General features: G+C 38.4%; 1 protein-coding gene across 4 annotated transcripts in view; it reads right to left on the bottom strand.

The window, feature by feature from the left end:
• The window catches only part of PIBF1 (progesterone immunomodulatory binding factor 1), a 230,826-nt gene that overhangs the window by 150,000 nt on the left and 54,241 nt on the right, over nucleotides 1-26,585 (bottom strand). For 3 of the 4 annotated variants that reach the window (XR_011259599.1, XM_069602323.1, XM_069602325.1), the window contains 2 exons: nucleotides 25,672-25,797; nucleotides 311-409 (listed from right to left, as the gene is read on the bottom strand). Coding sequence is in view for 3 of the 4 variants with exons in the window: in XM_069602323.1 (XP_069458424.1) it covers nucleotides 311-409; nucleotides 25,672-25,797 (225 nt within the window). In the remaining variant the exon portion in view is untranslated. The remainder of the gene's footprint in view (nucleotides 1-310; nucleotides 410-25,671; nucleotides 25,798-26,585) is intronic. The other variant, XM_069602324.1, reaches the window with a different exon arrangement.

The following is a 26,585-nucleotide window of genomic DNA, read 5'->3' as shown; positions in this document are numbered from 1 at the left end:
CACACTGCACAATTCCATGTCTTTTTCATCCATGAAGAACAAAACTAAACTACAGTGAGAGAAATCACAAAGTGTTCACCTCTTGATGGGTGGTGGCTGAGACTGACCAAAGGGACATAAGGAAACTCCTTAGGGTGACTACGCTGTTCTCTGTCTTGTTTCAATATGTACCATTATCATATATGTAAATTATTACATGTACATAATACTTAAATGAAAACTAAACTTCTATTAAAAAGATATATTCTAAAAGAAAGAGTAACGGGAACAAAAATCAAAGTTTCAACGTCTCTGTTTTCAGGATGCTTACCTGTCTAACAGCTGATCGTGTTTTTCTAGAGCATTCTTTTCAGCCATCACCGCTCGGTCCTTTTCAGCCACAGCATTATCCCTTGCTTCTCGGAGGTTTCTAAAATTTAAATATATATTTCAGGTATTCCAAACACACAGTATTCATCTTTTCAAGACTCATAAATGGGTTTGCTTGGAGTCGGACTAACTGATAAATCTTAGGGATGCCCTAGGGGTTGGGTGATCTATAGCGCATGTAATATGAATACGCCTGGCTTGGTGAGTTTCTCTAGCAGCACACAGCAGCATAGGTACAAACATGCTCTAATCTTTAAGTGTCATGCTACCTTTCATCACAATTTTTCTCAACATGGCTGAAGGCAGGCTGGCTGGTTTGTATATATAGCAACTCATTTAACCCTGCCATAATGTAATGAGGTAGGTATAACTACCAAGATAATAAACACAAGAAAGCTGAGGTTTTGAGAAGTTAATAAATATAAAATACAACTTCATAGTGAGAGATATAGATATAGAGATACAATATAGAGATCAAAAAAATCCAAATGGAAATCAAGTTTGGGATAAAACCTTCATTTTTGGATAAAAAATCCAAATGGAAATGAAGCAAGAGAACTGATGAACTAATGGATCCTGGGTCTCACTTGGAGAGGAAAGGAAGAGAACAGAGAAGGACTGAGATTAGAAGGCAAGGGACAAAGGACTTGAAGTCCTGATAAGATAACCCACAGATTACGAGGAAGTGGTTGTGCAGGGAGGATGGAAGACCAGAGACTGCTGTCAAAGAATGGTGATTCAGAGGTAGAGTACTGCCTTCAGCTCTGGAATTTTAGTTCATAAAATGGAGGGTGTGACATGAGAATAGCAATGAAGCAGAGCTGAGATGAAGGTCAATGTTCATGCAGGGCTCAAGGAAGTATGAGGCCACAGAATTAGTCATTCACTTACAGTGCTGACGACAGCAGGAAGTGAAATTGACAGAAAGATACACACAGTGACAGTTAAGGGGAATGTCCAAAAGGTGGAAGATAACAACAGTGAAAATTAGGAGTGATACAGCCAGATCAGATCACTCACTTCAGTTGCTCAGTCGTGTCCGACTCTGAGACCCTATTGACTGCAGCACACCAGGCTGCAGTTCTATCACCGACTCCGGGAGCCTACTCACACTCATGTCCATCGAGTCGGTGATGCCATCCAGCCAACTCATCCTCTGTCGTCCCCTACTCCTCCCATCTTCAATTTTTTCCAGCATCAGAGTCTTTTCAAATGAGTCACTTCTTCGCATCAGGAAGCCAAACTATGGGAGTTTCAGCTTCAACATCAGTCCTTCCAATGAATATTCACGACTGATTTCCTTTAGGATGGACTGGTTGGATCTCCTTGCAGTCCAAAGGACTCTCAAGAGTCTTCTCCAACACCACAGTTCAAAAGCATCAATTCTTTGGTGCTCAGCTTTCTTTATAGTCCAACTCTCACATCCATACATGACCACTGGAAAAACAATAGCTTTGACAAGACAGACCTTTGTTGGCAAAGTAATGTCTCTGTTTTATAATATGCTGTCTAGGTTGGTCATAACTTTCCTTCCAAGTAGCAAGGGTCTTTTAATTTCATGGCTGTAAATCACCATCTGCAGTGATTTTGGAGCCCCCCAAAATAAAATCTGCCAATGTTTTCACTGTTTCACCATCTACTGGCCATGAAGTGAAGGGACCAGATGGCATGATTTTTGTTTTCTGAATGTTGAGCTTTAAGCCAACTTTTTCACTCTCCTCTTTCACTTTCAAGAGGCTCTTTAGTTCTTCACTTTCTGCCATAAGGGTGGTGTCATCTGCATATCTGAGGTTATTGATATTTCTCCCTGCAAACTAGATTCCAGCCTGTGCTTCGTCCAGCTCAGTGTTTCTCATGATGTACTCCGCGTATAAGTTAAATAAGCAGGGTGACAATATACAGCCTTGACGTACTCCTTTTCCTATTTGGAACCAGTCTGTTGTTCCATGTCCAGTTCTAACTGTTGCTTACTGACCTGCATACAGGATTCTCCGGAGGCAGATAATCATCTTTTAGGATCTGAAATAGCTCAACTGGAGTTTCATCACCTCCACTAGCTCTGTTCGTAGTGATGCTTTCTAAGGACCACTTGACTTCACATTCCAGGATGTCTGGCTCTAGGTAAGTGATCACAGCATCGTGATTATCTAGGTTATGAAGGTCTTTTTTGTATAGTTCTTCTGTGTATACTTGCCTCCTCTTCTTAATATCTTCTGCTTCTGTTAGGTCCATACCATTTCTGTCCTTTATTGAGCCCATCTTTGCATGAAATGTTCCCTTGGTATCTCTAATTTTCTTGAAGAGATCTCTAGTCTTTCCCATTCCACTGTTTTCCTCTATTTCTTTGCACTGATCACTGAGGAAAGCTTTCTGATCTCTCCTTGCTATTTTTGGAACTCTGCATTCAAATGGGTATAACTTTTTTTTCTCTTTTGCTTTTTGTTTCTCTTGTTTTCATAGCTATTTGTAAGGCCTCCTCAGACAGCCATTTTGCTTTTTTGCATTTCTTTTTCTCGGGGATGGTCTTGATCCCTGTCTCCTGTACAATGTCACGAACCTCCGTCTATAGTTCATCACGCACTCTATCAGATCTAGTTTAATAAATCTATTTCTCACTTCCACTGTATAATCATAAGGGATTTGATTTAGGTCATACCTGAATGGTCTAGTGGTTTTGCCTACTTTCTTCAATTTCAGTCTGAATTTGGCAATAAGGAGTTCATGATCTGACCCACAGTCAGCTCCCAGTCTTTTTTTTTTGTGGACTGTATAGAGCTTCTCCATCTTTGGCTGCAAAGAATATAATCAATCTGATTTCAGTGTTCACCATCTGATGATATTCATGTGTAGAGTCTTCTCTTGTGTTGTTGGAAGAGGGTGTTTGCTATGACCACTGTGTTCTCTTGGCCAAACCCTATTAGCTTTTGACTTGCTTTATTCTGTACATCAAGGCCAAATTTGCCTGTTATTCCAGGTGTTTCCTGACTTCCTACTTTTGCATTCCAGTCCCCTATAATGAAAAGGAGATCTTTTTTGGGCGTTAGTTCTAAGAGGTCTCGTAGGTCTTCATAGAACGTTCAGCTTCTTCAGCCTTACTGTTCAGCGCATAGACTTGGATTACTGTGATACTGAATGGTTTGCCTTGAAAATGAACAGAGATCATTCTGTCATTTTCAAGACTGCATCCAAGTAGTGCATTTTGAACTCTTTTGTTGACCATGATGGCTACTCCGTTTCTTCTAAGGGATTCTTGCCCACAGTAGTAGATATAATGGTCACCTGAGTTAAATTCACCCATTCCAGTCCATTTTAGTTTGCTGATTCCTAAAACGTCAATGCTCACTCTTGCCATCTCCTGTTTGACCACTTCCAATTTGCTTTGATTCATGAACCTAACATTCCAGGTTCCTATGCAATATGGCTCTTTACAGCATTGGATCTTGCTTCCATCACCAGGCACATCTACAACTGGGTATTGTTTTTGCTTTGGCTCTGTCTCTTCATTCTTTCTGGAGTTCTTTCTCCACTGATCTCCAGTAGCATACTGGGCACCTACAGACACGGGGAGTTCATCTTTCAGTGTCCTATCTTTTTGCCTTTTTCATACTGTTCATGAACAGTATGAAGGGTATACAGCCAGATAGGGGCCTTCAAAAATCAAATCCTATTTGGTTTTTTATCATAGTAGAAGTTTGGATCAAGAAAAATACCAACAGTAAGTTTCTTTAGGAGTCATTAAATTTTTCTTTAAAATCCTCTAACAGAGGTATAACATTAATAAATTTGGAGTATAATGTAAATGATTGTGTTCACTTAATCCCTACAAATCCTTGGTGTTATATTTTCTAATCTACTTTATGGTCAAGTAAATTATTTAGAGGGCTTAAATCCCTGGGTCCAAGTAATGGAGTTTCAGTGTTAAATCCATAATTTGAGCTCAGCTGTGTTTCACTCCAAAGTGAGTATTGTTTACATTATATCAACCTATCTCCCATAAAGAACAGGACTGGATATTAGAAGTTGGTTTTTATTACTGATGCAGAATGTCAGTAGGGAGCCATGAAAACTCACACAATTTGAGTAAATCTATCTAATAACTATTAGACAGAAATGTTTAGTGGTCATACTTGTTGTGCCAGTGGCTTGATGTCATCTTTTGCACAGTGATGCTAACAACAGATTCAAAATTTAGAAAGTGTCAACCAATAGAGATTAATCAGTAAAATAGCTTATGAGCCAGAAATAAAATAATTAAAAAAAAAACTGGAGTATAGACAACTCTTACTAAATAGAAAATAACTTCGGCATACTGTTATCTAAGTAGAGGTACCTTTTAAAATATACATCAAAAACAGCATGTCATTATTTTCTGGTATCATCCTGATTGCAAAGACCTTCAAAAATATTCTATTATTATCAAATTAACTGAGATATGAAATTTTTAATTTTATAGATAGAATGATATCCTCAGAATTTATTAAACACATATTTTTCATCACTAAATGAACTACATATTTAGTTATTCTGTCATTATGAGATTTATATTATATGATTCAGTTCAGTTCAGTTGCTCAGTCGTGTCTGACTCTTTGCAACCCCATGAATTGCAGCATGCCAGGCCTCCCTGTCCATCACCAACTCCCGGAGTCTACCCAAACCCATGTCCATTAAGTCAGTGATGCCATCCAGCCATCTCATCCTCTGTCGTCTCCTTCTCCTCCTGCCCCCAATCCTTCGAGCATTAGAGTCTTTTCCAATGAGTCAACTCTTCACATGAGGTGGCCAAAGTATTGGAGTTTCAGCTTTAGCATCAGTCCCACCAATGAACACCCAGGACCGATCTCCTTTAGGATGGACTGGTTGGATCTCTTTGCAGTCCAAGGGACTCTCAAGAGTCTTCTTCAACACCCCAGTTCAAAAGCATCAATTCTTCAGCATTCAGCTTTCTTCACAGTCCAACTCTCACATCCATACCTGACCACTGGAAAAACCATAGCCTTGACTAGACGGACCTTTGTTGGCAAAGTAATGTCTCTGCTTTTCAATATGCTATCTAGGTTGGTCATAACTTTCCTTCCAAGAAGTGAGCGTCTCTTAATTTCATGGCTGCAAGCACCATCTGTGGTGATTTTGGAGCCCCAAAAAATAAAGTCTGACACTGTTTCTACTGTTTCCCCATCTATTTCCCATGAAGTGATGGGACCAAATGCCATGATCTTCGTTTTCTGAATGTTAAGCTTTAAGCCAATTTTTCACTCTCCTGTTTCCCTTTCATCAAGAGGCTTTTGAGTTCCTTTTCACTTTCTGCCATAAGGGTGGTGTCATCTGCATATCTGAGGTTACTGATATTTCTCCCAGCAATCTTCATTCCAGCTTGTGCTTCATCTAGTCCAGTGTTTCTCATGATGTACTCTGTATAGAAGTTAAATAAGCAGGGTGACAACATACAGCCTTGATGTACTCCTTTTCCTATTTGAAACCAGTCTGTTGTTTCATGTCTAGTTCTAACTGGTGCTTCCTGACCTACATACAGGTTTCTTAAGAGACAGGTCAGATGGTCTGGTATTCCTATCTCTTGCAGAATTTTCCACAGTTTATTGTGATCCACACAGTCAAAGGCTTTGGTATAGTCAATAAAGCAGAAATAGATGTTTTTCTGGAACTTTCTTGCTTTTTCTATGATCCAGCGAATGTTGGCAATTTGATCTCTGGTTCCTCTGTCTTTTCTAAAACCAGCTTGAACATCTGGAATTTCATGGTACACGTATTGCTTAAGCCTGGCTTGGGGAATTTTGAGCATTACTTTACTAGCATGTGAAATGAGTGCAACTGTGTGGTAGTTTGAGCATTCTTTTGCATTGCCTTTCTTTGGGATTGGAATGAAAACTGACCTTTTCCAGTCCTGTGGCCACTGCTGAGCTTTCCAAATTTGCTGGCATATTGAGTGCAGCACTTTCACAGCATCATCTTTCAGGATTAGAAGTAGCTCAACTGGAATTCCATCACTCTACTAGCTTTGTTCGTAGTGATCCTTTCTAAGGACCACTTGACTTCACATTCCAGGATGTCTGGCTCTAGGTAAGTGATCACAGCATCATGATTATCTGGGTTGTGAAGATCTTTTTTGTACAGTTCTTCTGTGTATACTTGCCTCCTCTTCTTAATATCTTCTGCTTCTGTTAGGTCCACATGATTTCTGTCCTTTATTGAGCCCATCTTTGCATGAAATGTTCCCTTGGTATCTCTAATTTTCTTGAAGAGATCTCTAGTCTTTCCCATTCCACTGTTTTCCTCTATTTCTTTGCACTGATCACTGAGGAAAGCTTTCTGATCTCTCCTTGCTATTTTTGGAACTCTGCATTCAAATGGGTATAACTTTTTTTTCTCTTTTGCTTTTTGTTTCTCTTGTTTTCATAGCTATTTGTAAGGCCTCCTCAGACAGCCATTTTGCTTTTTTGCATTTCTTTTCCATGGGGATGGTCTTGATCCCTGTCTCCTGTACAATGTCACGAACCTCCGTCTATAGTTCATCACGCGCTCTATCAGATCTAGTTTAATAAATCTATTTCTCACTTCCACTGTATAATCATAAGGGATTTGATTTAGGTCATACCTGAATGGTGTAGTGGTTTTGCCTACTTTCTTCAATTTCAGTCTGAATTTGGCAATAAGGAGTTCATGATCTGACCCACAGTCAGCTCCCAGTGTTTTTTTTGTGGACTGTATAGAGCTTCTCCATCTTTGGCTGCAAAGAATATAATCAGTCTGATTTCGGTGTTGACCATCTGGTGATGTCCATGTGTAGAGTCTTCTCTTGTGTTGTTGGAAGAGGGTGTTTGCTATGACCAGTGCGTTCTCTTGGAAAAACTCTATTAGCCTTCGCCCTGCTTCATTCTGTACTCCAAGGCCAAATTACATGATTATCTCAATGCAAATAAATGTTAAATCAAAAACAATTCTTAGAAAAATTGTGAATATATTATATACTTGTTTATATGACCCATGCTGTTTCAGACTCCAGCTGGTTTGACAAAACACCAGAAAGACTGATTCTTGACACAGCTAAACCGTAATCCAAAACTGGTTGCAATTTTCATTTCTCAAATACTATATAGTTTTTTTTTCCCTAGAAGTTATTTCAGTTGCAAAATTCCAAGGAGACACATTTAGAGTACTAGTTAATCATAATAAAAGCTTAGTTGGTAGGTAAAAAAGCTCCAGTCTCTAACTATATTTCCTTTACTGCAGAAATGGGCATTAGAAATAAAAGCAAACATAATAATTAGATTTACCATAATGATCACTTGAAATGTATAGAAATATGGAATCATTATGGGCTTCCCTGGTGGCTTAGACCATAAAGAATTTGCCTGAGATGCAGGAGACTGAGGGTCGATCTCCGGGTGGGGAAGATCTCCTGGAGAAGGGAATGGCAATCCACTCCAGGATTCTTGCCTGGAGAATCTCATGGATAGAGGAGCCTGGCAAGCTATAGTATACATGGTTGCAAAGAGTTGGATATGACTGAGCAACTAAGCATGCATGCATGCATGGAATCCCTATGCTGTGGGAACTAACATAGTACTGTAGGTCATTATACCACAGAAACAAACAAGCAAACAAACTTACAGGAAAAAAAGATCAGGCTACGTGAGTTGGGGCAGGGAGAGTGGTAGGAGGAGGGGGAATTGGATGAAAGTGGCCAAAAGGTACAAACTTCCAGTTATAGGTAAATAAGTACTAGCAATGTGCCTATATGCTAAGTCGCTTCAGTCATGTCTGACTCTTTGAGATCCCATGGACTGTAATCTGCCAGGCTCCTCTGTCCATGGGATTCTCCAGGCAGGAGCACTAGAGTGCATTGCCATGCCCTTCTCCAGGGGATCTTCCCAACCCAGGGATCAAATCTGTGTCTCTGTAATGTACAACATGATAAATATAATTAGCACTGTTGTACGTTATATATGAAAGTTAAGAGAATAAATCCTAAGAGTTCTCATCAGTTCAGTTCAGTTCAGTTGCTCAGTTGTGTCTGACTCTTTGCGACCTCATGGACTGCAGTACATCAGGCTTTCCTGTCCATCACCAACTCCTGGAGCTTACTCAAACTCATGTCCATTGAGTTGGTGATGCCATGTCTTTAATTTTGTATCTATGTGAAATGATGGGTGTTCACTTAACTTTATGTGGTCATCTCTTCATGATGTATAAAAGTCAAATCATTATGCTGTATACCTTAACCTTATACAGTGCTGTGTCGATTATATCTCAATAAAACTGGAAGAGAAAGAAAGAGAGAAAGGAGGGAGGGAGAGAAGGGAGGTAGAAAGAAAGAGAAAGAAATAAAACCCCAAATAAACTATTAGGGCTTATGAGACCAAGTGTGGTTAGAAGGTACCAGTGCATTCACTATGCCACAGTCTGCATCATCCAGCTAACTATCATTTAAGTGAAGTGAAGTGAAAGTCACTCAGTTGTGGCAGACTCTTTGCGGCCCCATGGACTACACGGTCCATGGAATTCTCCAGGCCAGAATACTGGAATGGGTAGCTGTTCCCTTCTCCAGGGGATCTTCCCAACCTGGGGATCGAACCCAGCTCTCTCTCATTGCAGGAGGATTCTTACCAGCTGAGCCACCAGGGAAACTATCATTAGTGCTATATTAATGCGTAAACAAGTTCTATGGCCACAAAGAAGAGGAGCTGTTTATTTTTAAGCAGAGGAACAGATGAGTGAATGAAAGACATGTAAGTTAGCCCTTGAAGGACCAATAAATAAAGTTTACTCAAATAAAGAAAAATGAAATGAATGGGAGAAAGTGCTAGAAACTCAAGTTTCCACCAACAAGACTTCCCACAGGTGCCTGCTGGTAAGATTTCTGTATAAACTGGTCTTATCAGGTACCACGCCTTCCATATCCTGCCACAACCTGCATACTTCAGTAAGAAATAGCACAATTCCTTTAAACATAAAGATCAGAGATACTTCCTTTAATATTATGAACTGACATTTAATGTTTCAGTCTGAGCGAGAAACTGCAATTCTTCCACTGACAATAACAGAACCAGTAAACACAGAGTGCTCATGCTGTGCTAGGAACTCTGTCAGGCACTGTACATATATTAATAACTCATCGAACCTTCACAACCACCCCACAAAGTATAGGCTGTATCATTATCTCCATAATACAAAGGACAAGACTGAAACACAGAGCAGTTAAGTATTTGCCTACAACAGTCACATGGTAAATAAACTCTGGAGCCCAAATGCGAACCCAAACCGAATGGTGCTTGGGTCCATGCTCTTCATCACAAGAGGCCGCCTCTCTGAAGAGTACCCTTGTCTCACAGAGATCCTCTCTTTGGGAAATTCTGTCATTGTGAGATTTATATTATATGATTATCTCCTAATGCAAATAGATGTTAAGTCAAAAACAATTCTTAGAAGAATTGTGACTATATTATACATTTGTGTTTATGGTCCATGTTCTTGCAAACTCAAGCTAGTCTGATAAAACACAAGATGGATTGATTCCTGTCACAGCTAAGACTGTAACTGTTATGTAACAAGTAAACCATCCACTTGAAAATGTTAAATGTATTAGAAAATGTAAAATAAATATAATTACAGAACAAATAGCAGGAACTCAAATGTTCTTCAAAAGACAAACTTGAAAAATTAAGAGCATGAACAAGCTAATGGAGTTAAAATTTTCAAAGTTCAAACTGAGTATATATAATAAAATATAATAACAGAGAAAGATGTTGGAAGGTGGCCAACATTATAGCAAATGTTTTAAATTATACAAATTCAAATATTTCATCCTTAGAAATGCTTTTTAGAAAGCTAGCATTTGATTCCTACACTGTTTTTCTTAACTGATTCCTAAAGTGTAATTCTTTCATGTTGCTTCCTACTAACTCCATCTTCCATACACATATGCTTATCTCTTCCCATCATTCTATATTTGCATGTGGGAGGTTGATTAAGAGGAAAGGTAGTAGAAAAGGGAAAAGAAATTTTATCAATTCCATGTAAAATGCAAAAAAAAAAGTGAGTATCCTAGTATTATCATTGACATTGACATTGAAGTTGCTCAGTCGTGTCAACTCTTTGTGACCCCATGGACTGTAGCCTACCAGGCTCCTCTGTCCATGGAATTTTTCAGGCAAGAGTACTGCAGTGGGTTGCCATTTCCTTCTCCAAGTATTATCATTAGTGTCCAAATAATACACATTTCAACTTAGGTGCTTTTTGAGTGAAAGAAGGTGCTGTTAATAATTATGCCAGGGACTTCCCTGATGGTCCAGTGGTTAAGAATCTGCCTGCCAATGTATGGGATGTGTGTTCGATCCCTGGTTAAGGAACTAAGATCCCATATGCCACAGAGCAACTAAGTCCATGTGCCGCAACAACTGTGTCTGCATGCTCTAGAATCTGAGCACCATAACAAGAAAAGCCTGGACATCACAGTGAAGACCCAGCATAGCCAAAAACAAACAAACAAAAAATATGATTATGCCAGAGAAATAGGCATAAACCAGGACTTCTATGGAAAAACAACTGGAAGATATCACTTAAATTATAACACTCAAACAATAAACTTTAAGAGTTAAGTTCTTAACTATTTCTCCAACAAAAGAATTTAACTGTTACAACAAAATAGACGTATTTCATATGCAACCTAGTGTATTTGTGCAGAGATGACTTTGAACATGTAAGTTTATCCAAAAGTATGGGCTTTTGTGGCATCTATGGCTCAGTGGTAAAGAACCCTCCTGCCAGTGCAAGAGACATGGGTTTGATCCCTGGTCTGGGAAGATTTCCTGGAGAAGGAAATGGCAACCCACTTGGGAGTTCTTTTTTTTTAATTATTATTTTTAATTGGAAGATAATTGCTTTACAATACTGTGTTGGTTTCTACCACACATCAAATGAATCGGCCATAGGCATACATATGTCACCTCCCTCTTGAATCTCTCTCCCACTCCCAACCCCATCCTGCCCTTCACTTGGGGAGCACTCCAGCAGTCTTGCCTGGGAAATCCCATGGACAAAGGAGCCTGGCAGGCTATAGACCATGAGGCTGGAAAAGAGCTGGACATGACTTAATGACTGAACAACAATAATAATCTCACAACTGAAACCCGCAAACCTCAGTACAAAACATACAATAATATTAGAGTTCTGTACAGGAAGGAATGTATTTTCTTACTTTTTTAGCAGCAAGATATATTTGATACAATTTCATGGTATCAATAGGCCAAACCGAAATACATACTTGGAAAGTGGTAGGAAGAATGTGACAAGAAAGAGAAAAACTTTAGGAACTTTTAAAATTCTAATAAGAAAAAATTAGAATTTGACAATGCCAAGAGCACGTGTTAGTCTGAATAAACATCGCAAATGCCTCAGAACTTGAAACTGACCAAGGATACACAGCAAAAGAAACATGGTCATCAGAAGAGTTCAGCAAGCGCGACTAAGCAACCCATTCTCCTCTTTCTGTATCCAAATAAAAATATTTTTGTTTAATAAAAATGAACATATTTTTTCTAGTTGGGACAAAAAAGGGACTGAAAGCAGCTGTTTATAGGACAAGTTTACTTATTAGAAAAGCATCTGAATTAATCTCCTCTACCTTCAGATTCTTCCTCCAGGACAAAACATACAACTGCTCATTTGCATTTGTTTCTAAGATAGCATGAAATAAAAGAATTCTAAGTGGATTATCTGCTATTATACAATCAATGACTGATAACCTGTCCTTTAATTAACATAAATAGTTGACAACTGAATAGACAGGATATGAAAAAAAGGAGCAAAGTAGAAATTTTATATAACATACTTTCTTGGGGGAAGCTAGGCATTCTAAGAGTGGAAACTTACTGAGATTACTGTCAAATGAACAAGCTAGACTTTTCTTCCCTTTATGTCAGTTGGTTCCCAAGTAGATTTTTTTCATTTTATAGGTGTGAAAACTTCAGCCAAAAGTAGATAAATGATCTTTTAAAATTATAAAAAAGGTAAGTACCAAAATGCAAAACACTTGTTCCATTAATGTGTTGAGGTTTAACAAGTAGTTGATGGAATAAAATGGAATATATTAAAATGAAACTAGGTGACTCTGGCGGACAGTTAACTGAGTGACTATGAACGTCAATTACCAAGCTAGGTCCGGATTAAATCCATCTTATAAATCTTGTACAGGTTTTCATTTCATCTAAACCCATAGTCTGATTTCTCCAAAGTAGGAATAAATAATTTTTTCGCTAAACAAGTATTTATTTCACACTTACTATAAATCAGACATTAGCACAGGGGAGTATAACACTGAACAAAGATGAAAGTCCTTACTCATATGGAGATTACATTATAGTAGGAAAGAAACCAAACATATGCCAGTAGGTCCTAAGTCCTTGGAGAGAAATTAAGCAGAGAAGGGGCTAACGAGTGTGGGTGAGCAAGTACAGGAGAAGAGGGGGCTTTCATAGTTTTAAACAGACTCGTCAGGAAAAATAGAGAGCAAGTGACATCTGAAGGTGTGGAGAAAGCGAGGAGATAGGGCTCCAGGACATCCAGAAATGGTGGTTAAGCCGTGGGAACTGCACATACAAAGGAGGTGGCAGACATGCCTAACAGTCAGAGGAAGAGGAGGCAAGGTGATTAAGCAAGTGTCTAGAAGACAGGCTATGAAAGAAAGGTGGGGATACTAGGCATAGATCATGTAGTTATCACAGGCCATATTAATCACTTATAATTTCATTTTTAATCATTTAAACTTTGATGCGGTAAGATGGAATGCCTTTTTACCTGAGCAGAGGAGTGATCCAATTTGACTTACTGTTTAACAGGAACACAGAAGGAAGATAGGGGACCACTTAAGGGGCTCTTGCAGTAATCAGAACAAGAGATAATGGTACCTTAAACTGAGGCTATATCTGTGAGATGATAAAAGATCAATAAATTATGAAGACACAATCAAAAGGATCTTAGAATGACTAAAACATGGAAAATAAGAAAGATTTTGAAAAGGACCTCAAAGTTTTGGTCTGAGTGAGAAGACTAGAGTTGTCTTTAATTGCATTGGGTCAGACTGGGGCAAGGAGAAGGAGATGGCACCCCACTCCAGTACTCCTGCCTGGAAAATCCCATGGATGGAGGAGCCTGGTAGGCTGCAGTCCATGGGGTCACGAAGAGTCGGACACGACTGAGCGACTTGACTTTCACTTTTCCTTTCGTGCATTGGAGAAGGAAATGGCAACCCACTCCAGTATTCTTGCCTGCAGAATCCCAGGGACAGGGGAGCCTGGTGGGCTACCATCTATGGGGTCGCACAGAGTCGGACACGACTGACGCGACTTAGCAGCAGCAGCAGCAGACTGAGGCAGAGCTAGGTTGGAGGGACAGAAGTTTGCTTCTAGACACGTTAAATTAAAGATGTTTACTAGATAACCAAATGGAAATGCCATGGAGGCAGCTGCAAAAGATGTCAAGGAGATGGGGAAGCCACAGTGCAGGATTCTAGAAGGCAGTTAGACTATGTTTCCAGGAAGAGGGAGTGATCAACTGTATTCAATATTGCTGCAGTTAAGCAAGATAAGAACTAAGAACCCGACCACTACACTTTGGGCAACATGGTCTCTAGGGGTTTTGGTAAGAGTAGCTTTGTTAGATTGGTATGGGGCAGGGGCAAAGCTTGGCAGTGGACTTTTAAAATGGGGTAAAGAATGAGTAGTCATGTACGGATGTGAGAGTAGGACAATGAAAAAGGCCGAGTGTCTAAGAATTGATGCTTTTGAACTGTGGTGCTGGGGAAGACTCTTGAGAGTCCCTTGGACTGCAAGGAGATCAAACCAGTCAATCCTAAAGGAAATCAACCCTGAATGTTCACTAGAAGTACTGATGCTTAAGCTGAAGCTCCAATACTTTGGCCACCTGAGGTGAAGAGCCAACTCACTGGAAAAGACCCTGATGCTGGGAAAGACTGAAGGCAGGAGGAGAAGGAGATGACAGAGTTTGAGATGGCTGGCATCACTGATATGAATTTGAACAAACTCTGGGAAATGGTGAAGGACAGGAAAGCCTGGCGTGCTGTAGTCCATGGGGTCTCAAAGAGTCGGACACGACTGACTGACAACAATAACAACAAAGAATGAGCATATAAACTCTTTGCAGGAATCTGGCCACAAAGCAGAGCAACGAAATGGGGGAGGTGGTTAGAAATGGGGGGATGAGAGTGGGAAGTGGAGATACAGTGTTTTTTTTTAAAGATAGGAGAAACAATATGCTTATACATGGGAAAAAGGGGAAAACTGCCAGTATAGGAGGCAGAAGGGAGAACTACTGGAGTGTGCCCTTGAGCAGCAGAGAGGGGACAGGCTCTACTTACAGGTGCAGAGCCTAGGACTCAGGAGAGGAGTCTCAGAGAGGCAGGCCCTGTCAAAAAACATCATTTTATAGAAAAATAAAGGTCTCTTCTCTAAGTTTCAAAATTACAAATGCTTTTATACAGTTCTCATAATTCACACTCAGCCTTCAAGTGTGAAGTAGAGTTTGTGTGCATATGTGCATGCTAAGTCTCTTTAGTCATGTCCAACTCTTTGAGATCCTGTGGACTGTAGCCCACCAGGCTCCTCTGTCCATGGGGATTCTCTAGGCAAGAATACTGGAGTGAATTGCCATGCCCTTCTCCAGGGGATTTTCCTGAACCATGGATCAAACTCCCATCTCTTAAGTCTCCTGCATTGGCAGGCAGATTCTTTATCACTAGCACCACCTGCAAAGCCTTCAAGATTTGCAAATTCTCTGAAAAGGCTGAGATTCTTTTCCAAAAACATTACCACAAAAATTAGTTTCAGTAAGAAATTTTTTGTCAATTTGCATATCCTTGGCCAGTAAGATGGGAATCTTCATTACATTATAGAGTGAGAGGTATCTAGTTTCACCAGTTAAAACGTCTACAATTACAGAAAAATCACAATCTCTCAGTGTCTCAGTTTCTACATTTGTAAAATGGAGATACTAATACCTACAACCTCATAAAATGCCCCAATTAATTCTCTCTACAACGTATGTGATACATCTATTTATGCATACTCAATAAATAGTAGCTACAGTTAGTATGTAACCTAAATATGAAAATCTAGGGGAGGGAAGAGATAGGTGTATGAGATTAAAAGACACAGACTATTATGTATAAAATAAATAAGCATAAGAATGTATTGTAGAGCACAGGGAACTATAGCCATGCTTTTGTAATTACTTTGTATCAAGTATGATCTATTAAAAAGGCTGAATTACTATGCTGTACACCAGAAGCTAATATAATAAGTCAATTACACTTAATAAAAAATTTTTAAAATATGAAGGTATTCATTTAGAGAATTAAAATTAGGGCAATGCTTCCCAAGATTTTTTATTGTAAAAAAATAAAAGTATAATATTTGTAAGCATACCTTGGGGAAAACAGAGAAAACTGCTACAGAAGCTTCAGCAGCTTAAGATCCCTTCTTGCCTCAGGGTCTTTCCTGAGGGCTGAGGGGAATTGTATCCGGGGCACAGTAGAGAAAATTCCTAGTTATAAATTATGTGATCTTATTGTTGAAAGACATTGAAAAAGACACAAACAAGAGGAGAGATGTTCTGTGCTCATGGATTGGAAGAATTAACTATCAAAATGGCTTATTACCTAAAGCAGTCTAAAGTTCAAGGTAATCCATATCAAAACCCCAAAGACATTTTTTCACAGAAACAGAACAAAACTATCTAAAAATCACAGACCCACAAAAGATCTCGAATAGCTAAAGCAATCCTGAGAAAAAGCAACACAACTGCAGGCATCACACATTCTGCCTTCAATGTATATACAAAGCCACGGTAATCAAAAGAGAATGGTACTGGCAGAAAAACAGATACATGGATCAATGTGACAAAACAGAGTGCCCAGAAATAAACCGACACAAGTGGAATGACAAAGGAGCAAAGAACATACAGTAGAGAAAGGATTGCCTCCTCAATAAATGGTGTTGTGAAAACTGGGCAGCCACATGCAAAAATACTATTTCACATCATATACAAAATTTATTCAAAATGGATTAAAAATCTCAATGTAAGACCTGAAACCATAAAGCCCTTCGAAGAAAACATAAGCAGTATGTTCTTTGACATCAATCTTAGCAATATTTTTCTAGATATGTCTTTTCAGGCAAGGGAAACAAGGCAAAAATAAACAAATAAGATAACATTAAATTAATAACCTGCACAGTGAAGAAAATCATCAATAACACAACAATGATCCTACTGAATGGGAGAAGATGTCTGTAAATGATACACACAATAAGCGATTAATATACAAAATAGATAAAGAACTCATACAACTCAACAATAAAAATCAACCCAATTGAAAATGGGCAGAAGAGCTTAATGGTCATTTTTCAAAGGAAGACATACAGGTGCTCAATAAGTACATGAAAAGATGTTCAAAATCACCAATTAGAAAAATGCAAATCAAAATCACAATAAGCTATTACCTTACACCTGACAAGAACAACTATCATCAAAAAGACAAGAAATAAGAAGTGTTGAAGAGGATGTGGAGAAAAGGGACCCCTTAATCACTGTTGGTGGGAATGTAAATTCGTGTAGCAACTATGGAAGACAGTATGAAGATTCCTAAAAAATTAAGAATAGAACTCCCATATGATCCAGTTATCTCACTTTTGGATATATAGTCTAAGAACAAGAAAACACTAATCTGAACACACACACACACAATGGAATAGCACTCAGCAATAAAAAAGAGATGAAATCTTGCCATTTGCAATAACATGGATGGACCTTGAGGTTATTATGCCAAATGAAGTATGTCAGATGGAGAAAGACAAATATTGTATGATCTAACTCATAGGTGGACTATAAAAAACTAGTAAATAAATAAAAACAAAGTAAATGAACAAACCAAACCAAACAAAAACAAACATGAACATACAGAGAACAGTGTGGTGGTTACTAGAGGAGAAAGGGAAGGGAAGGGCAAAATGGGTAAAAGTGACCAACTGTATGATAATGTCAAATGTCAAATGCTATCCCAATAATAACAAAATAAATAATAAAATTAAACTTGTTTTAATGAACAACAGACAAACAATATGATCTTAGAGAAGGTACTTTGGAGCTTGATCAGAGCTGTCATATCAGTAAAACATCAGGAATTAATTGTTATCTTCCTTTCTCAATTTTGTCTATAACCTTGAGTTAATGGCCGTATCTAACTATTCACCTCTCTGAGACTAGGCAAGCAGAAGAGCTGAGTCATTCTTGTTCACTTCCTGCCAATCACCAGATCTTGTCAATTCTACTATAAATATTCTTTCAACTTTTATTTTCTCTTTCCATTTTTCATATTCATTTAAATTTTGCAACTGTCTCCTTACCAGTCTTCCTGCCTTTGTGTCCTTTACAATCATAATCCATCTCACACTGCAACTGTGGTTACAAAAAACGAATATATCATGTCACTCTTTTACTATAAAATCTCCTAGAATAACCTGACAACAGAACATTTAAAAATTTGACCCCACTCTTCAACCAGCCTCCCTCACCATCCTATGAACTAAACAGTGCAGGCAAATCTAAGTTTTTGCACAACCCAAACTCTCACTGCTTCTTACCTGGAACACCCTAAACACCTTGAAAATTCTTAAATGTTATCAATTAAGCAGTGAACACCTGTGGTAATCACCTACCGGGCATAAAGAAAATAATTTACAATAAAAAATAGCTAATAATAAAACTCCATTTACAATTATTTGAGAAGCTATCTGTAAAGCCACATACTTTCAGAATAGTCTAACTGCAAAGACACTATGAATATGGTTAAGTGTTTTCATAAAAGAACTTTAAAAATATACAGGGCATCCCTGGCAGTCCAGTGGTTTAAGACTCCGTGCTCAAGACTCCATGTTCCCATTGCAGGGAGCATGAGTTCAATCCCTGCTGGGAAGATCCCCTTGTCATGCGGCATGCTCCCCCGCCGCCCTCCCTGCCCACCCCACATACAGATATCTGTTAAGATATCAGTGAAAGAAGTATGCTTGTTTAAGCACTAATGAGGGCATACACTTCTCAAATCATGAATGAAATCCCTGTACACTAGTTGCAATTCACCTATTGTAATGTGTTATGTATACTCAACTAATTTTTGTAAATAAACAGATTCAAGATTCAAAGGTACTTAATATCACACTGAGATTCTACACAAAACTTAAGTTTTTTATTTCTTTAAATTTCTTCTTGAGTACTTTGGAAATGATAAATTGTGGTCAAGATGGTTTCCAGTGATATGGTGGGAAAATAAAATGACTAAAGCAATACTAATTGTGACACTTAAAAGCATAATTTTGATTTCCTTTTCCCTACTGCCTTCCCCCTTTTAAATAACTGTAGAGCAATTTGCATTTTCATATTTTTCTGTGCAGAAAAGAGTATAATGAGCATCTCTCACAAACTCTTCTTTACTCTTTTTTACAGTATTACTACGCGTATAGCTCTTTCTGTGGTTATAATAATGAGACTATAATAATGAACCAGTTTTACGTTCTGGAAAAACTTAATCAGCTGAATTTATCTCCTCTTATTTCACCATCTCACAATATTAATCAACAAAAGTCAGCCATTTGCAGAAATTTAGACTGAAACAAATGGTATGCAGACCCTCCATGCTTTCAGTTCAGTCACTCAGTCGTGTCCGACTCTTTGCAACACCATGAATCGCAGCTCGCCAGGCCTCCCTGTCCATCACCATCTCCCAGAGTTCACTCAGACTCACATCCATCGAGTCCATGATGCCATCCAGCCATCTCATCCTCGGTCGTCCCCTTCTTCTCCTGCCCCAATCTCTCCCAGCATCAAAGTCTTTTCCAATGAGTCAACTCTTTGCATGAGGTGGCCAAAGTACTGGAGTTTCACCTCTATGCTTATATTGTCTTATTTAACGAAAATGGTTAAATGCCATGGAAATCAATACTTAAGAATAATTATATATTTTGTAATATTGCCTTTTAGTGATGATAAACAATTCCAGGGATTCCCTGGTGGCTCAGATGGTGAAGAACTTGCCGGCAATGCAGGAGAACTGGGTTTGATCCCTGGGTTGGGAAGATCCCCTGGAGAAGGGAATGGCTACCTACTCCAGTATTCTTGCTTAAAGAATCTCATGGACAGAGGAGTCTGGTGGGCTACAGACCATGGGGTTGCAAACAGTCGAACATTACTTGGCAACTGAGCACACAGGCACGCAAACAATTCTATAATGTTAGCAGTTTTCTGTTTTATAATGCTCATTTTACTTAAATTGTCAACATAATGAATAAAAGAAAATTTTTAAGCATTTCGCATAAATAAAAAGTACCTAAATACCATTTATATACAGCTTTATAATTTATAATGTACTTTTTACATATTTTATCTCATTTAGAACTTACAGATCACCCTGTGAAATATACTCACTCATTTTATAAAACAAAAAATTAAACTTCAGTGATATTAGGTGACATATTCACTCAGCTAATAAAGTCGTACAGCCAGAATCTGTCTGATTCCAAATCTCTCTCACACTATACTCCCTGTTCAGGGAATAATGCTCTTCTTCCAAATGTACAAGAGGGTCCTACTAAGTAAGAAGTCTTTTATATAATAAATCTCACCACCAGAGTGAGTTTCACTCATTATTTTACATAGCTCCCAAATATCATTTTAAAGAAGAAAAAAGTTCAGAGAAAGACAAGAAACCTAACTCCTAGACTGAGCTAAAGCATGCATACACCTTATAATTCCAAATAAAGTATTTTTGGTTCAGTTCAGTCACTCAGTTGTGTCCGACTCTTTTCGACCCCATGAACTGCAGCACACCGGGCCTCCCTGTCTATCACCACCTCCCGGAGTCCACCCAAACCCATGTCCATTGAATTGGTGATGCCATCCAACCATGTTATCCTCCGTCATCCCCTTCTCCTCCTGCCCTCAATTTTTCCCGGCATCAGGGTCTTTTCAAATGAGTCAGCTCTTCACATCAGATGGCCAAAGTATTGGAGTTTTAGATGTACCCAAATACGTAAGTTCTCTTTTTGCTTATCTCAGCCATTTCTTAAGTCTTTATCTCTTATTTTTTCTTCTTCTTGCCTCTCAACTCCTTAACTTCACAAACTACTGGTATGATTGACTGCAGAGGCAGATCAAGATTGGAGGGAATGATTTCCATCTTTTTTTCACATCTAAAAAGAGAAAATAAAAGGCACTCTTTCTCTTTATTAAAGTAGCAAAGTTCCTTCATTAAATCTCAACCCTTCAGTATCTATTTTTTTTCCCCATTATGGTTCATTGTTGTTGCTATTTAGTCCCTCAGTTGTGTCCAACTCTTTTGTGGCTCCATGGACTGGAGTCTGCCAGGCTCCTCTGTCCATGGAATTTTTCAGGCAAGAATACTGGAGTGGGTTGCCATTTCCTTCTCCAGGTGATCTTCCCAACTCAGGAATCAAACTCACATTTCCTGCATTGGCAGGTTGATTCTTTACCAGTGAACCATCAGGGAAGCCCATTATGGTTTATTACAGGAAACTGAATCTAGTACCCTGTAATATACAGTAGGATCTTATTTCTTTTATAGAGTAGTTTGTATCTGTTAATCCTAAATTCCTAATTTATCCCTGCTCCCCTTTGGTAACCCTAAGTTTATTTTCTATGTCTGTGAGAATGTTTCTGTATTGTAAACAAGTTCATTTGCATTATATTTTAGACTCTACATATACCTGATGTCATATAGTATTCATCTTTGTCTGTCTGCCTTACTTCACGTAATATGATAATCTTTAGGTCCATCCATGATGCTGCAATATGGGGGCACTGTTTCATTCTTTTTTATGGCTGAGTATTACTTCATTGTAGAACTGCTATGAACACGTGGGTACACATATCTTTTTCAATTATAGAGTTTTCTCCAGATATATGCCCAGGAGTAGGAATGCTGAATCATACAGAAACTATTTTTAGATTTTAAAGGAATCTCCATTCTGTTTTCCATAGTGGGTGCAACCAATTTACATTCCCACCAACAATGTAGGAGGTTCCCTTTTCTCCACACCCTCTCCATCATTTTTGTTATTTTTAGACTTTTTAATGATGGCCATTCTGACTGGCAATGGCACCCCACTTCACTACTCTTGCCTGGAAAAATCCCAGGGATGGAGGAGCCTGGTAGGCTGCAGTCCATGGGGTCGTGAAGAGTTGGACACGACTGAGTGACTTCACTTTCACTTTTCACTTTCATGCATTGGAGAAGGCAATGGCAACCCACTCGTGTTCTTGCCTGGAGAATCCCAGGGATGGTGGAGCCTAGTGGGCTGCCATCTATGGGGTCACACAGAGTCAGACACGACTGAAGCGACTTAGCAGCAGCAGCAGCAGCATTCTGACTGGTGTGAAGTGACACTTCACTGTAGTTCTGATTTGCATTTCTCTAATGATTAGACATGTTGAGCATCTTTTCATGTGTCTATTGGCCATCTGTGTGTCTTCTTTGGATAAATGTCTATTTAGGTCTTCTGCTCATTATTTGATTGGGTTGTTTGCTTTTTTGTTATTGGGTTATATGAACTATTTGTATATTTCGGAAATGAAACCTTTGTTATATTGTATGCAAATATTTTCTCCCATTCTATATGCCTTTTTTTTTCATTTTGTTTATGGTTTCCTTCGTTATGCACAAGTTTACATGTTTGATTAGGTCCATTTGTTTATTTTTGCTTTTATGTCTATTGACTTGAGACTGATTGCTATGACATATGTTAGAGAATATTTTGCATATTTCTCTTGAAGGGGTTTTACGGTGTCATGATTTATATTTAAGTCTTTAAAAAGGCACTCTCTTATAATATCCCCCATTGCATAGAAAACAAACTAAAAGCAAATCATATTTCTCTAATCTTACTTAACTTTCTCCTAAAAATGCTTATTGCCCAAGAGACAAGGAGACTAAGTACATTTATGCAAGTGTAAGTACTTTTCCCACTTTAATTCATATTGTAACAGCACACTTTGATGAAGTACAAGTAATCAACATAAACATCTAAGTCCAGAGCAAGTAATCAATTTGCTCAGGCACAAAAACACCTAAATGAGTACTCTTGTGTTTTCTGGATCTCATGTTTCATAACAAGGAACACTAAAACCCTTTCCTTAATTATTTTAAGTTTCAAAGGAAATAATTTACAATTTATTTTTACTTTGTGAAAGACAAGTGGGATGTAAGCTCTAACTACAGTTAAATCCTGCCACCGGAATGAGGAAACTGGGATTCAAAAGAATTCAGCCACATAAAACACAGGATTAGATTATTGTGAGGTTAATAAAATGATACAGGTGAGTCTGTATCACAGCTGGCTGGGGGCCCAGGCTGCAGTCTGGCTCCACCTGGTGGCAACCATCCACCCTAGATTCACTATCATGCAGTCATCCTGGTGGCTGGCTGGAGTTTCTAGGGTGGTAGCCCCAATCCCAGGAACTCCCTGACTAGGTGGCATCCACTTCGATGTGGCTATGGAGTCAGAACATAGGGGAAAAGGAAACCTGCTCAATTTCCCTGCTTCCAGAAATGGTTCCATCATCTGTTTCCCAACCTACTGCTACCAATCATTTTAGAGAGGAGTTTACATCAATTTGTTTACATCAATTTGTAAATACATGTAAATTTGTACATACAATTTGTAAATTGCATTTGTAATTTATAAATACAAATTGCAAATACATGAGCTGTATTTTAAAGGACTTTAGAAAAAAAATCACCGCCACCAACAACAATAACAACAACAAACACTAAAAAATCAGTACATTCTCAAAATGACTACATATTAAGGTTTATGTGGGTATGTGCACTATTTGGAAGTAATCATGCATGTTTATCATAGAAACAATCCCATAAATTTTAAGATTTTTACGTTGACCAATAAAAGCTTTTATTACAAAATCCATAACAGAACTGAGTCACAGGACTAAAAGTACTTATTTGTAAAAGAGAACAGTAGCATTACCTATCGGAGAAGGCAATGGCACCCCGCTCCAGTACTCTTGCCTGGAAAATCCCACGGATGGAGGAGCCTGGTAGGCTGCAGTCCATGGGGTCACGAAGAGTCGGACACGACTGAGCGACTTCATTTTCACTTTTCACTTTCATGCATTGGAGAAGGAAATGGCACCCCACTCCAGTGTTCTTGCCTGGAGAATCCCAGGGACGGGGGAGCCTGGTGGGCTGCCGTCTATGGGGTGGCACAGAGTCGGACACGACTGAAGCGACTTAGCAGCAGCAGCATTACCTATGCCACAAGTTTAGTGGGTGGCTTCCCTGGTGGCTCAGAGGGTAAAGCGTCTGCCTGCAGTGTGGGAGACCCGGGTTCAATCCCTGCATCAGGAAGATCTCCTGGAGAAGGAAATGGCAACCCACTCCAGTACTCTTGCCTGGAAAATTCCATGGACAGAGGAGCCTGGTAGGATATATATAGTCCATGGGGTCTCGAAGAGTCAGACACGACTGAGCAACTTCACTTTCACTTTCTGGGTCTTTTAAGATTTAGACCGTATACAGTCAATTTTTCTATTTACGCATGTCACAGACACTTAGTGAAACTAAACTAAATTTGTCATGTTTCTCAGGTAAAGCCATGTATTTTTCTGATGCTTTAAAGACTGCATCACTGTCCCCACGGTTGCCCAATCAAGAACCTAGTGACATCCTTCTCACTCCCCAGTCCAATCTAGTCACCGAATCCTCCTGTCTATCCAGTTAGCTTAGTGCTACCTCCTGAGCATTTTTCCCAGTCTGGCCCAACCCTCCCCATCTCTGCTGCTACTACTGTAGTTCCATCATTACTTCCCACCTTGGTAAGGGAAGCAATCTCTAAAAGAGGCCTCTTTGTCTACAGCTTTATACACCCTCAATCTTCCTCCACATCACAGAATGGATTTCTATATAAAGTCAGATCATATCATGCATAGTCTCAAAATCTTTTAACTGTTTACGATGTTAGACAATAGCTCAAATGCATAATTAGGACCCATTTCCCTCTTTTGCTTCATTTCTTACAATTCACTGCTTCTCACTCTATGGGCTAACCATACTGAATTATTTGCAGTTTGTTCCAAAAACTTCATTTTGACTTGTCTCCAGGGTACGCATTAGCGCCCCTAATTTCCTTCCCTTCCATAACTGACAGTCTTATTCTTAGTCACCATGCAGATGTTAGCATATGCATTTCTCCCTCCATGCAACCTTCCCCAATTCCTCCCAGGGCTCAGTTAGATACACCTTCAGTCTATGTGGTCTCATTCTGAGTATCCTGCCATTTGCTCTATTATTATCATACTTTTGCTAATTGTTCCTTATTTCTCCATTAGACTGCCAGCTTTGTGAAGGCAAAGGTCATCAGTGTATCTACGGCTCATGACATGTATCAGTACATGGTTAGTAAATATTTGCTAAATAAATAAATTTATTGTTCTGAGAGTTCAAGTGTAAACTTCTCTAATATCAACCACAGTCTGATTTAAAGACTTGCTTATTGGCAAAGATCAAATACATTCAAGTCAGTGTTAATAAACTAGTATGACAATTAAGTTAATTTCCAAATAAATTTCCCTCTAGATGTCAACTTTGAAAAGCCATATGAATCATGATAGTATATAAAAATAACTGCTATTGAAATAAGTAGCATTTATTTTTCTCTTAATACTGCTAATCACTAAGGAAACCTGATATATGCTGATCTAAAAGTAACTGCATGAAAAAAACCTATCCTCCTTTAAGATTATCTAAAAATATGATTTCTTTTAGGTCCAGCAGCTAAACAAGGCACAAGTAATATTTCTTATTATTATTCCAGTCTTTGAAATTTCCTGGAGAAATCACTGGCATGTTATAGGAAGAACTAGCATCTCTTAGTTCTAATTTCCTTTTCATTTCTGTCCTTAATATGGAACTAACATAAAGGCAAAAGGACAAGTTAACAGGGTAATAAAAAGACAATAGGAATAACAGAATAAAGAGGCCTAATGTCTGACAAACCCTGTTGTAAGCTAGTTATCAAAGGCCTGAGAACTTTAATATTTCATTATACTTAGATTCAGATTTATGATAAACTTTCTCTAACATATTAAAAAAGACATTACATTGTGAACTAAAGTTTAATTTCAATAAAACTATAAGCTTCAAACACCAATAAAATATCACAGAAATGTCCTACTTTCCTTTTTTACCTGTTTTCTCGTTCATACATTTCCCTAGAGGCACTTCGGAGTTGATCGATTTCTTGATTAGTTTTCAATTTGATCTGTTCCAGTTCATCACGTAGTTTATTTTCATATTCTGTTTTATAACGGTCTCTGAAAGGAGTCAAAAGGAATATCCATTATTATTATTATTTTTTTTTGGTGAAAGAAATAGGTCTTTGCCCCTCGTGTAAGATTTTAATACCTTACATCAAATATGCTCTATATACAATGTTCCTTAAAAAAACAGTATTAGATATAAAGTTTTATAATTCCTAAAAATACTTTTTCAAAGTAGTTCCATCTAAGATTTCCTTTTAAACATACTGCCCCAAAAGCTTAATTACTATAAAAAATGTTAGTTCATGTTGGATAATTATTCATCTTCAAAAATATTTTACTAATAGTTTTTAATGCATATGGCCAAAGACTTTTAAACCAATGCATTGTGGAATGCACTTCATTTAGAAATAATAATCTGATGTGGTGCATATTAGGGGACAATCTTAAAAAAAAAAAAAGACCCTCGTGGACTCTTGACAAAAACTTTCCTTCTAAGCACAACAACCACAGCCACTGTGATCTCTTAGCAAAGTCACAAAGCATTACATAGGGTATTAGCAGAAGCACAAACTGATGAAAAATACCACCAGCTGAGAAAAATGTTACGAATATATGAAGTCTTAAAGGATAAAATTCAGAATTTTAGTTTTTGAAATGCTCACAAAAATGCTGATAAAATACATACCTTCTGAAGAGACATATATGAGGCATATAAACATACAGTGTCTCAGATGGTAAAGAATCTGTCCACAATGCAGGAGTCCTGGGTTCTATCTCTGGGTCAGGAAGATCCCCTGGAGTAGGAAATGGCAACCTACTCCTGGATTCTTGCTGAGAAA

Source organism: Ovis canadensis, chromosome 10 (assembly GCF_042477335.2).
Source record: "Ovis canadensis isolate MfBH-ARS-UI-01 breed Bighorn chromosome 10, ARS-UI_OviCan_v2, whole genome shotgun sequence".
In the NCBI taxonomy this organism is placed as follows: domain Eukaryota; kingdom Metazoa; phylum Chordata; class Mammalia; order Artiodactyla; family Bovidae; genus Ovis; species Ovis canadensis.
The sequence above is the reverse complement of the archived record's forward strand: the minus strand, read 5'-3'. Positions and strand labels throughout refer to the sequence as shown.